The sequence below is a fragment of the Nannospalax galili genome, unplaced genomic scaffold (genome assembly GCF_000622305.1).
Source record: "Nannospalax galili isolate Female #2095 unplaced genomic scaffold, S.galili_v1.0 scaffold332, whole genome shotgun sequence".
Classification (NCBI taxonomy): Eukaryota; Metazoa; Chordata; class Mammalia; order Rodentia; family Spalacidae; genus Nannospalax; species Nannospalax galili.
The window spans coordinates 1322427-1335854 of NW_008333794.1; the positions used below are offsets into that span (position 1 = coordinate 1322427).

The following is a 13428-nucleotide window of genomic DNA, read 5'->3' on the forward strand; positions in this document are numbered from 1 at the left end:
CTGGAACTGGAGTTAAAGATGGTTCGTAGCCACCATGTGGGTGCTGGGAATTGAACCTGGGTCCTCTGCAAGAGCAGTCAGTGCGCTTAACCACTGAGCAATCTCTCCAGCCCCATGTTTTGTGGTTTTAAGTGTTTTTTTTTTTTTCGTCTTTTTGAGACAGGGTCTCCCTGTAGCCCCAGCTGTCCTGAAACTCACTATGTAGACCAGGCTGGCCTTGAACTCAGAGATCCGCCTGCCTCTGCCTCCCAAATGCTGGGATTAAAGGTGTGGGCCACCATGCCTGGCTAATAGTGTTTTTTTGAAGTTGCTGGATCTTGTTTGATTACTCTTGTTTTAACTATTATGTATACAATTGCTAGTTTACTGATGATAGTAGGACCAAATGTTCTTAGAAATTTCTCTTGAAGTTGGATAGAGGGAATCAGGTCAAAAGTCAGCCAAGGGTTGGAGAGATGGTCAGGGGTTAGGAACACTTGCTGTGCTTCTAGAGGATCTGGGTTTGAGTCCCCGCATCTACGCGGTGGCTAACAACCATCTGTAACTCCAGTTCCAGGGGCTCCAGCATCCTTTTTTGGCCTCTGTGGGCACTGCATGCACTTTCACACATGCAGACAAAACATTCATACACATAGAATAAAAATAGTAAATAAAATATTTTTAAAAATCAGCCAAAAGCTAGGCCTGTAATCCTAGCATCTGGGAGGCTAAGGCAGGAGGATTGCTGTGAGATTTAGCCCAGCCTGGGTTACATGTGCGTATGAGGCAGCCAGGGCTATAGACTACCTCAAAAAGTAAAAAACCAGCTCCAGGGAAGCTCCCTCTGACCCCACAGAGCCACTCAGCTGGCCATAGCATTTGAGCTGTAGGAGCTGTAGAGAAGAGGATTTCACAACTCATCAGCTTCTCAGAGTAAAAGCGGCTCTCTATCTGAGCAGCCTGGCTTCTTTCTGACTCACATGTAGAACAGCCACCTTCCTGCTATGTGATGCCTGTGACAATTTGCTTCATTCTCACACAAGATGTCAGCTCTGATTTTTTTCCAGTTATTTTAGAATTTTAGGTTTTGAGCCTAAAACTTTAAAAAACATCAACTTGTCACTTTCTGAAACCTAACACAAAGGCTCTTGGGTATTTTTTAGCAAAAAGTCCTTTTTTGCCTTTCACCAAATTCTAGATAATTCTAGGCAATGTTAACCAACAGTGTGTCTTAGAGAGAATGTAGGTTGATGATCCTCACACATTTCTCACTAGGTTAAGAACACTAACAATCTTCCTGCATTTTACTTGCTACCAAAGCAGACTATTACAGTCGCGTCCCCAAAAGAGAAACAGAAGAAAGAGAGGCCGTCAAGCTCTACTTTTTAGAGCCTGATTTTGGAGAGAAGAAATGATGTATCTGAATTTTTTTTTCCTGTTCATCTGTATTTTTAATTATTTTTTAAAAAAAGAAAAATGGAAGTGTAATCTTCATCCAATAAATCTCATTTGATCCTTATGCAATTCTTTTTTCAGGTGGTGGTATGCATTATTTTAGAATAATTGGAAAGTATCAACCAAATAACTGGTTTTCATACAGTTTCAATTACAGCAGCAATTTCCTTGAACTGTCTGTAGAAATTCTGAAACTGTGGAATTGTCATTTCAAAAGACTTTGTCTTCACTTGGCCAAAATGATCTGCCACTGTTAGCTTCACTGCCACATAAGGATACTTAAGAGATCTGCAGCTGTCTGAGCTCACAGCCATGCCCAGTTTCCACTGAAAATCTATAAGCTGGTTGGTGACCTCGGATTTAGCGTCCAGCTCGGGCTCACTGGATGGAGACACCTCCATGGCCAAAACCTAGGCCTGGCGCTTGTATCTGAATTTTTTTATTCCTTCCAATTGAAAATTAGATAAGTGGATACACAGTTCTAGAGTGACACAAAGAAAAAAGAAAGAAAAAGAAGGCTGAGCCCATAAAGGAAAGAACAAGGCAGGGTGAGCCTGGAAATAGTGACTAGGAGCAAGTTTAGCAAATGTCCTGTAGATGTCATAAGAGGTCAGGGGCAACAGCCCCAGATAAATGTGACATTGTTCTCCATCTCTCTCTTGGCCACTAGTTCTGTAGATTGTACCTGTGTCACATCTGTGCCTTCCTCTATAGGGCAGAAGGCTCTGAAGTCTCAAGCCCTGCCCAACTCCTCACATCCCTCACTTTACCTTTTTCCCTGAACCTTAGGCTGAGGCAACTCAACAGTTTCTCAGACAGTCAAGGCCCTTCTCTCTGACCTTTGATCAGGCTATTCTCTTTGCCTTCTCCTCCTCAGCTTCACAAACTCCTGCTCATGAAGGCCCAGCTTGCCAGTACCCTCTCACAAAGTCATTCCTATCTCCATTCAAAATTCACCATTGTCCTCTGAACAGAAATCAAGGTTCCTATAAAAACACAGCCCCCTCCTTCCATCCTATTAGATTAGCCTTTAAGTTCCCCGAGGGCAGAATGATGCTTCATCCATAGCAGAACCCAAAGCACTTTCTATACGGAAACTGAGGTAAACCATGAATGGTACTCTCCTTACCTGCTTCACAGGTTACCTGTTTCCTTGTACTTATGTGCAGCAATGCCTAACTATAGAATTTTGGTGAGCCCTATGTCCCAAAACTCAAAGATCATTGCTGGGACAACTTTAGAAGTAGATCATGTCTGTGAGTGTCTGTAGTTGGTTCTTTTCATCCCCAGGTTTGCCTACCTACTGAATTATTAGCCTCACCTGACTTGGGTTAGACCACCTAAGAGGATACAGGCTAAGTTCCTACCAATGCCTCTATAACGGGGGCCCTCCAAAGGGCCATCAATCAAATATATCACACAACTCAAAAGCATAGGAGGCACAAGACAGAAGTCCTTCAAGGCATGGTGTGCACCTTTAAGTTCCCTGTGATGCCAACCATGATGTCTTTCTCCTAAAGACTCCTTAATTGTTAAATACAAATTTGAAGAAGAAGAAGGGAAAAAAAAAGAGTCAAGAAGAAGGCTTAACCAGGTAAAAATTCTGGCTGTGCAAACCCAGTGACCTGAGTTCAATTCTTAGAACCCATGTAAAAAGCTTGACATGGTGGCATCTGTAATCTAAGCACTCCTATAGTGAGATAGCAGGTGGAAATAGGAGAATTGCCTGGACGCTTACAGGCCAGCTAGCCCGGAGTAGGCAGTAAGGCAGCAGAAACATGAGAGACCCTGCCTCAACAAAGTGGAAGGTAAGAACCAACTCCTACAAGTCATCTTACACACACAATAATTACTAATGCTTGTATTTTACCCTTGGGAATTCTGAATTTACCTTTTTTAAAAAAGGAAAACAGGGTCCAGTGTGGTGGCACACACCTTTAATCTAATTAAAGAAAGACTGTTAAATTAAAAAACGACAAGCCGTTCTGATAATTGATATTTTCCTTTTAAATTAATGAACCTTTGCCTAAACTCCTTTAAGATACCATTATTCTCTGCTTTACTGAATGGGAGATACAAAATATAATTTAACATTTTCCCAAGGACTCAGATGTACCATATGAAGGTCAATATGAATGGATACAGGTGGCATATTATTCACGTCCAAGGTCTTCTTTCTGGAACAACTCTTTGCAGATATTTAGTACTTTACTACTTCTTTTCCCTAAAGGTGATTACCCAGAATGGGGAGTGGCATAGCCCACTGATGCTTTTCTGCAAACACACACAGTGACCCCAGAGTTGAGCTAGCATTCTCCTAAGAGCTTTCTCGTCTATTCTCACTAACATCAGCAGTGCTGACCTCTGGTGAAGCTTCCAAGCATCCTGACTTCAGAATCAAAAGCATTTTATTTTATTTTATTTATTATTACAATTATTTTTATGTGTATGAGTGTTTTGCCTGCTTGCATATAAGTGAACATGCATGCAATGCTCATGGAGACCAGAACAGGGTGCTGGATCCCCTGGAACTGGAGTTAAGAACAGTTGTTAACTGCCATGTGGGTGATGGGAACCAAACTTAGGTCCTCTGCAGGAGCAGCTGGTGCTCTTAACCACTGAATCATCTCTCCAGGCTCTCAAAAGCATTTAAAAAATTATGTTTTTTTTAATTTATATGTATGTGTGTGTGTGTGTGTGTGTCTGTGTTTGTACAGGCCAGGTGTGTGTAGGTGCTTTCAGAGGCCAGAAAAGGGTGTTGGATTCCCTTGAGCTGGATTTACAGGTTGTTGTGAGCTGCCTGAAGTGGGTGCTGTGAACTGGACTCAGGTTTTCTAGAAGAGCAGCAAGTGCTCTTAACCACTGAGCCATCTCTCTAGCCCTCAAAAGCATTTTAAACTTCTAGTTAACTTTAAGCAATCTAAAATTTCCTGTACCCAGTTCTTGTTTGCACCAGATAGCATGCAATATTGAGTTTGAGGTTTTTATGTTTTGTTCCTAAGACATTCATCATCTACTGGGAAATCAGACACACAAAACAGAGAACTGGAGTTATGCTGATAGATGAGGTTTAGTCCTGACTCAATGTCACAGTGAACCTTCAGGATTGTCAGTGATAGAAATTATGGTAACTAAGTTGCAGTCTGGGAGCTATAGGCAAGCTATGGTCTTCTGGGCGTCCTATTAAGGATGGTGGATAAAAAAGAATTAACATGCTTTGTGTGCTTAGCTAGAAATACAATTTATGACTACAAACAGCAAAATGATAGTGAGCCATTCACTCCAGCTCAAAGTCTGTTCAGCCACTGAAGCTCTAGATGCAGGATTTTTCTCAGAACATGGAAACACTGGGAAGAACCTGTCTGACCCTCTGGCCACAATAAGGCACGTTTTCTTGTTGAGCATAAGTTTAAGGAATGCTATTTTAAGCAAAGAAAACTGCAATTAGATCAAAGCATGCCAGACAGCTGCTCCAATACTTTATCAGTCCTAGGATACTTTGATCAAATAAATAATGGAGCACACAGTGCTGGGTATGGGCAGAAACACTGCATCTATCATCTCTGTCTCCTACTGGCTTATGCAACGCAGGCTTAGTAAATATTTTAAGCATATGCCATATCCATGTATATTCTCACAAAGTCTGTGTCCTCAGGTTCGGTCCTATTGTTATTTGTCTCAGAACTGCCTGGAAACTCCCTGTAATCAGATGCCCAGGACCCATCAGTCCTATCAGTTTGGCATCTGCCATGGGTAGGAGCCAGGCATATGCTATTTTAATGTGCAACCTTGGTGATTCAAGATATACTTGATTTTTTTCTAATTGTCAAAAGGAAAAGGCAGTCTTGCTACAGTGAAATTTGGTACTGGCATCTCACTAAAGTGATCTTTGGAATTCGTTTACTCTAATAACGTGGACCTTTTATGTAACTCTTCTCTTCATTACTCTTTAATGGCATTCAAGCTGAGTCAGGCTCAGACAATACTGTTTTATTTTCAGCAAAGCAATGAGGCACAAAATGGTTTCCTAAGGAACAACATTGATGGTTTGGGGCATTAGCTGTGTGGGAAGACTTGACATCGGTCATTTATAGCCACAAGGAAATGAAAAGTCCTATTGCCACAAGACCTGTAATGCTTTTTTTTTCTTTTTTTCTTTTTTTTAGTAGCATTTTACATGATGGAAGAATAGGACAGGTTACAGAGATGGGAAAATTCAGTTAGGCAAACAAATGTTTACCAAGCATCTGCCACATAAATCCAGGCCCTGGGCCAGCTTCAGAAGAGATAAGAGTCAAGGTCTCTCCTCTGTTCAGGTAAAATGGCAAGAGCATCGGCAGGGATTTTTGTGCTGTGGAGAACCAGTGGTTCATCTGCCCAAGGGGGTCACACAAGCTGCTGGGAAGAGATGGGTCCCTGCTGGACCCTGAGGCTGGGGAGGAGTTAGCTGCACACAGCAAAGGGAGGAAGGTAAGGGCCTCAGAGGGAGGTGTGTCCAGGAGAAGACCCTGAAGGCCTATGGCTGGAGCTGTACATGAGGGGTGCATTCAGAGGAGTGGGGGGCTTCAAGGATGGGCAGGACTGGTTTGTGGGGGTCTGAAGCCTTCTACAATAGACTCCAATCTTCACTTTCTATATTTCATATTGTTGGTATCAAGCTGAAGTGACTTCTGACTTTTTATAATAACACGCTTGATGGAAATCCAAAGCATATATATGAATATATACCCTCACTTCAGAAGCAGGCACAATTTATTCAAAAGCATAACTCACACTATGAGATATAAAATGTTTGGTAGTTTATCTTATCTTACCCACAAATGTGTTTTTGTGCAGAGAGAACCCCTGGGCCATCTCAGCAAGAGCTCCTAACTAAATTTTCAGCCCTTTACTGGTCTGAGCTGCATTTAACTCACTTTCTACTCTGTTATTCATAAAAACTTGATTTAAAACAAGGAGCTCACGTTTTCTATGGAAACAGGATATGCTGACCTAAGTTTTCTGGATGCCTCTTATAGAGTAAGCACTTAATTAAGCACTCTCTTAGAATGAGCTTTCTACATATGAACAACAAAGTATTTTTCCTAAAAAATAAGGCATTTTAACACACAGCTGAAGACAGTACCCTTGTTTGGTCTTTTCTGGGAGGATTCTAGTGATTCCTGTGCACACAGCACTGCCACCACACTTCCCAATAAATGTAAAAATGAGAAAACTCCAGGAAGAAAGTCAGAATGAAAACAGTCATTTTCCAATATCTGTACCTTCAGTCAGGGCGCCATCCACCTACAGAGCTTGGAGAGACCACTAAAACCACCTTAAACTTTCTAGGAAGCCATTTAACAGAGCAGAAAATCAAAGCCCAGTGGAACTGAGAAAACATAAAACAACAGAGTCACTTAAAAAGGCTAGCCATGGCCAGGCGTGGTGGTGCACGCCTTTAATCCCAGCACTGGGGAGGCAGGGGCAGGCGGATCTCTGTGAGTTCAAGGCCAGCCTGGTCTACATAGTGAGTTACAGGCCAGCTGGGGCTACAGGGAGACTCTGTCTCAAAAAGACCAAAAAAAAAAGACTAGCCATATTATGTGAAGAAGGCAACTTACAGATTGCCAGGGAGAGGGAGAGTACCTATGTGTGACTAATATATACATGCCCCCGACTACTTCAACATTGTTCCTTAAGCTGCTTTCATCTAAATTCAAGGTATCTGTGACAGCATGCTTTTCAAAACCAAACATTTCCCCCAATAATTAGTACAGATTTTAACTGAGGCCGAAATTTTGAAATCTTCATAACTGAAGTCAAACCTCCATTTCTACAGTGAGGATGAGGTGCAGTGTCCAGTGGTTTAATGTTTTTGTCTTTAGTTTCTGAAGGAAGAATATCTTCTGGACAATATTTTGAGAGCTGCTTATGGAAAAACGCATGTGTATGCCACACAGAGCAGCAGGCAGTGTGCATGCGTAGCACAGCATCGGCACATCTTCACTGTGGAGATGAACAAGCAGAGAAGACATGGTTCTTTGACTACAAATGCACCAGGGCAGTGACTCCAGTGCGGCCATGTCCTCTCAGATGGGCCACACAGGGGTATCTGGCCCGATTATTATCATGGCATTAATGCACCCTGGACCACTTATCTCTTATTACAAGCAATGTTGATTATTGTAACTGCCATTCACTGCACACTTATTATTCAGTACTCAGCATTTGACAGGGTGCGTTCTCGTCTCACCATCACATGACTTAATAATGTGTATTAACAGTCTTGAAGAAATTAAGCAACTTGGTCAAAATTACATGCTGCTGGTAAGTTTCAGGAAGGACCTTTTCTTTTTATGATGTATAGGGAATCTTTGTATAGATGGGATTAATTCAGAAGACATGAAAAGAAAAACCAGCAAAATAAAGGCAACGATTGTTACCTGGATGATCCAGATCTTTTTTTTCTCATGCCTCACTGCCTTGCATGGAAGTCACAAGATTAGGGCTTTCAGGCCCCTAGAGAGCCACTTAGCCTGTGAGAATAACCCTTCATTTGTCAGGAGTCAGACCTTCAGGCCTCACTATCTAGCACACAAATGCAAATCATGAAAATGTTAAAAAAAAAAAGTGTGTATCAGTGCAGTGACAAAGACCTAAACTTTATTCTGGTAAAACTGGGTATGTGATCTCATGGCCTAACTTATGTATAATCTGTAGACATGTATACTTGTCTGCAGGTACAGTCTTGTGTGTACCACAGTATGTTATGAAGATTGCAAGGATTAGTTTGCAGGTATGACCTGACTGTAGTAAATGATGATGAGAGGATAACCAGCCTCAGTGGGGAGGACTGGGGATTGGAGATGTGGCTCAGTAGCAGAATGCTTTCCTGGTACACAACAAGACCCCAGGTTCCAGTCCAAGCACTGAAGAGAAAAGGAACTTGCTTAGCAGTGGGAAGGAAAGGAAGAACCCTCAAGGCCTCCTACTTCAGGGAGCCAGTAATCTCACAATTCATCAGGCAATAAACATTACTCATGTTCAGAGGAGGGCAATCTTTGCTGCTTGTGTTTATTTATTTAACATGCATGTATGAGGTGAGTATTCATGTATATATGTTCACAGGTGTGCTGGTGCCCATGCACATGTATGCATATATGTGGAAGTCTGAAATTGCTCTCAGGTGTCTTCCTCAGTCACTCTGCCCTTTACTTATTGAGATAGAGTGAGACAGAGTCCCTCTCTGAACCTGGAGCTTGCCAATTCCAGTTAGCCTAGCTAGCCAGCTTGCCAGAGAATCCCTTGTCTCTCCCTCCAAGTACTGGGATCGAAGGCATGCTTACCCAATTTTTTTTTTTTTTTGGTCTTTTTGAGACAGGGTCTCCCTGTAGCCCCAGCTGACCTGGAACTCACTATGTAGACCAGGCTGGTCTTGAACTCACAGAGATCCTCCTGCCTCTGCTTCCTGAATGCTGGGATTAAAGGTGTGCACCATGTGGCTTCTGGGGACCCAAACTCTGGTCCTCAAGCTTGCAGGCAAGTGCTTTATGCACTGAACCATCTACCCAGCTGCCAGTAATGATTTATTTTTAAAAATTATTTTAACTTTGAAATTATTTCAACTCTCGGGCTGAATCCTAAAATTAATCTCACTATTTTGAGTAATAAAAACAAAGGTAAGAATTTACTTTGAAAAATTATGTGTATGTTTGTGTGTCTCTGTGTGGATATGTGCACATGTAAATACCCACAGAGGCCAGAAGAGGGCATTTAGCTCCCCAGAGCTGGAGTTACTGGCAATTATGCGATGCCTGATGTGCTGAGAATTGAACTTGGGTCCTCTGGAAGAGCAGCAAGTGCTTTTAACTGCTGAATCATCTCTCTAGCTCCAAGAACTTACTTTTGTAACATATTTTGAGAACCAAAACAATACATTATTGTAAATAGACTAGCATTTAGTAGCTCTTTGATAAATATTACTCTGCATGAAAGAAATCTTTCTCCAGGCAGAGAAAAGTATAGTCACTTAAGATACTCTTTTTTTCTTGTTAAAAATGTTATCAGACTTATATACTGAAACAGGCTGGCATCAAGTACTGGGAAAATATAGAATCTTTCCTTTCCTAGTCTTCCTGACCTGAATCAGGCTCTCAAGCTGGTTTATCTACTTAACAGTACGAAGTAGCCACAAGATAGAGCTTGTTTGTACAATTACTTGAATAGTGCTGGGTAAGTCACAGAAAGAAAGTGATTCAAAATTACCAACACAATAAAGATGAAACAAAAGGAGATTTTAAAAGTAGACATTAGGAAACCTTTAGTTTTTGGGGTGTAGACCTGAAAGAAGGCAATATAAATCTTGCTCCTTCACTTTGTAAATGGATTCAAACCCAAAATAGGAGTTTTAGACAAACAAACAAAGAAACAAAAAACCAAATGAACATTTTCAAAGAGCTCTGAAAGAACCCAGAATTGGATGCATGCCTGTTATGGGTTGGTCCAGTTGGGATCTAGAGTGTCCAAAAGCCCAGGTGTTGAGGGTTTGTCACTATGTGGCACTGTTAGGAGGTGATGGAACCTGTAGGAGGTGAGGCCTAGAGGAAGGAAGTGACATCACTGGGGGTGTGAGTGTCTTTAAGGGAGTTTTGGGACTCTGGTCCCTTCCCTCCTCCTCTCTCTGCTTCCTGCTGCCATGAAGTGAATGGTCTCCCCCTGCCAGGTGCTCCTGCCATGAAGCACTGTGCAGCCACAGGCCCAAGAGCAGTGGGGCCAAGTGCCCTTAGGCTGAAAAACCTCACACTGTGAGCCAAAAGAAATCATTTCCTCCTTTTGGGCTGATTATTTCAGGTGTTTGTCACAGTGATAGAAAGCTGACTAACACAGAAATCTCAAAGTGAGGCTTTTCAGATAATCCCTAGAAGCACTTGGTCCATGGAAAAAAAACCTTGGACCTAAGAGACACTTGACCACAGCAAACACTTCTAAGACCATGAAAACAGATTTGGTTAGAACTATAGTTATTTCTTCAATACTTAAAAAATATCTCCAGCCAGTCATGGTGGTGTACTTGAGAGGCAGAGGCAGGTGGACCCTGTGAGATTGAGGCCAGCCTGGTCTACATAGCGAGTTCCAGGTCAGCTGGGGCTATAGGAGGACAGTCTCAAACCCCTCCCTGCTAAAACTACCTCTGATGAAATGTTTGTCTCTTTTTACTAACTACTACAGGACAATGATCATCCTAACCCAATAGTTTGGTTCTCCCAAGGCATTGCTGTGCAGCTAATCTGGAATGTGGTATAAAGACATTTAACATTGATGTTGGTAATACTGACAGAACACAGCTGTGAAGAAATGTACTTATGCTGACAGGGAAGATAAAGACTTCCTGGGACAGAACAGCGACCATGAAACCCAAAGACAAATACCAAAGTACCAGAGCTGCATATAGATCACATGTTTTGTCTTTTCCTATGTGGAATTCAGGTCTGTGATGTACAGGGCTAATTGCTCACTTAGCCACTTAGACCACTCAAGTGACTCTCTTGCACCTTCAGTGGACTATATCCTCTGATGAAGGGATAAGTCCTTCCTGAGACAAAAGAACACTGAAGGAACAGATTCCTAAAGATGACAATCCCCCTCCACAGAGCTGGTGGTCCTTAAAAATTTCCCCTAATTTTGGCTATTGCAGAAAATAGTTGAGCTCAGGCTCCTTAGGACATAACCAACCAGGTTAAATCCCTTTGTTTGGGTAGTTATGGATAATAGTGTAACCTAGAATTTTCTGCGGCTAAGCAGATTCTACATGATTGCTGATACTTCATTTTGAAGCTGATTAACACCACAGACAAGTTAGAGCAATTTCTATCCAAGAAGGAAGAAAGTAAAGTTGACTGCTGAGGAAGCTGGGTGGAATGGTAGGGTTTGTTGTTATTGATAGACCTGGAGAGGCTTAGGTCTCGCCCTTAGACTGCCCTCCCATCTTTCCCTGTACTGCCACACTGATGTATTTATCTGGTCTTAAATCCACACAGCCTACTGACCGAACAAAAGTTCCAACAAATGATTTACAGACAAAATCAGGAGGTGCTCATATGGTTCAACATGCAGACAAATGTCAGACCTACAGATAAACCTCATCTCTAAGAAGAATGAGCAGCGGTGGTGGTATCTGGATGGCTCCTGCTGGTCTTCCCTGTTGCTTGGCTAATAGAAAATAAAAATATGGAATAAAAAAGTCCCACATTCCTAGGAAAAGATAACTTGCTCTACCCATAGCCATCCAACATCAGAACTGGGTTTTGATGAGATTAATCAATCAGCGACAACTTTCTTCAGTGAGCATGCCACTGGGGTCCCCTCAGAGAGAGGTAGTCTCCTTGTCTGAAAGGCAGTAAGCTGACTCTCTCCACTGAACCTCCTTTAGGCCTGGCTTGGCCTACTGCCTCCTTAGCAATAAACACAGACCACACTTCTAAGTGACAGCAATCCATCCCTACCTTGGCAACCAACACTAACCTAAAATAAACCCTTGCTCACCAGAGATCATTGCCTTGCTCAGTAAGAATTATCTTTGACATGCTAATTGTTCCTGCATGAAGTATTAAAAGAGTGAAAAATTAAAACCATGTGATCACCTCAAATAGATGCAAAGCATTTGACAGAGTGCAATGTCTGCCAAAAAAAAAAAAATCATGATTAAAAAAAAAATCTCTCAAAAAAATCTGTAGAAGGAAATTTCCTCAACACAGGGAAGGCCATTTATGAAAATCCTGAGGTCAGCATGTTGTCAACATGGAAGAAGAGCTTCTCCCATGAGAACTGGCATGAGGTGATAGTTCCAGGCTCCTCCCACATCTATACAACCCAGCACTGGAAACACTAGTGAAGGAACATGAGAAATGAAATAAGTCACCCACATCAAAATGAAGATGTGAAATCATTTCTGTCTGCAGATGACGTGTGGGAAACCCCAAAGGTCCATAAAAAACGATCAGAATTAATAAGCTGAGTAAAGTTATAGGAAACAAGATCCATGTAGAAAATCCAGTTGTGTTTCTTTATGTCAAGGACATCTTATCTGAAGAGGCAATCCTATATCATAGCATCCCAAAGAATAAAACAACAAATTTACCGAAAGTAGTGGACAACAGCTACCCTGAAACCTACAAAACTGATTAAAGAAATCCAGGAAAACACAAATCATCGGAAAAATATCCCATGTCAGCAGATTAAGGAAGTAAAGTGTACGTTACCCAAAGTGACATAAGCATTCAGTGTAATCCTCACTAAAATTCCAATATTTTACACAGAAACAGAAAAGGTAATCTACCTTCACAGGTGACCATAAAATGTCTCAAACTGCCAAAGTAATCTTAAGAATAACAAAGCTGGAGGTACAACCTCCTGATTTCAGATTGCATTACAAAGCTATAGTGATCAAAACAATGTGGTACTGGCACAAAAACAGACATACAGCCCAATGGAACAGAGAGTCCAGAAATAAATTTAAGCATATGATCAAGTAATTTTTGACAAGGTGCCAGGACTCTACAATGGAGGCAGGGGGAGGAGAGTTTCTTTAAAAAATGATGCTCGGAAAACTGTATATCAGGTGTAAAAAATTTGGAGTCTTTTCTTACACCATACACAGAAATAAACTCAAATGGATTAAAGGCTGAAATGTAAGACATGAAATTATAAAACTCAGAAGAAAGCACAGGAAAACTCCCTTTACATTGGCCTTGGCAATAATATTTTTGGATATGATGCCCAAACCTCAGGCACTAAAAACAGAAATAAAGCAACTACATCAAACCAGAAAACTATGTAGCAAAAGAAACAGTCAACTGAGTGAAAAGTAACCTGCAGGTAAAGAAGCCTTGGAAGCTGCATTCCTGACAACAGGCTAATATCTAAATCATATAAGGATCTTGCACAACTCAATAACAAAAACCTAAACAACTTGATTAAAAAGTGGGCAAAGGAGGGGCTGGAGAGATGGCTCAG

The 13428-nt window shown here is 41.6% G+C and overlaps 2 protein-coding genes across 2 annotated transcripts in view; both read right to left on the reverse strand.

Annotated features, from left to right (window-relative positions):
- Kbtbd12 (kelch repeat and BTB domain containing 12) overlaps positions 1 to 13428 on the reverse strand; it is a 77190-nt gene that overhangs the window by 39212 nt on the left and 24550 nt on the right. The window lies entirely within an intron of this gene.
- LOC103730348 (COMM domain-containing protein 6) lies at positions 1483 to 1852 on the reverse strand. The gene has a single exon (XM_008828559.3). It carries the CDS (start codon positions 1833 to 1835, stop codon positions 1572 to 1574), a length of 264 nt encoding a protein of 87 aa, XP_008826781.1. The 5' UTR covers positions 1836 to 1852; the 3' UTR covers positions 1483 to 1571.

Excerpts from the sequence above, each read along its gene's own strand:
- LOC103730348 (XM_008828559.3), bottom strand. The coding sequence starts at position 1,835 with ATGGAGGTGTCTCCATCCAGTGAGCCCGAGCTGGACGCTAAATCCGAG.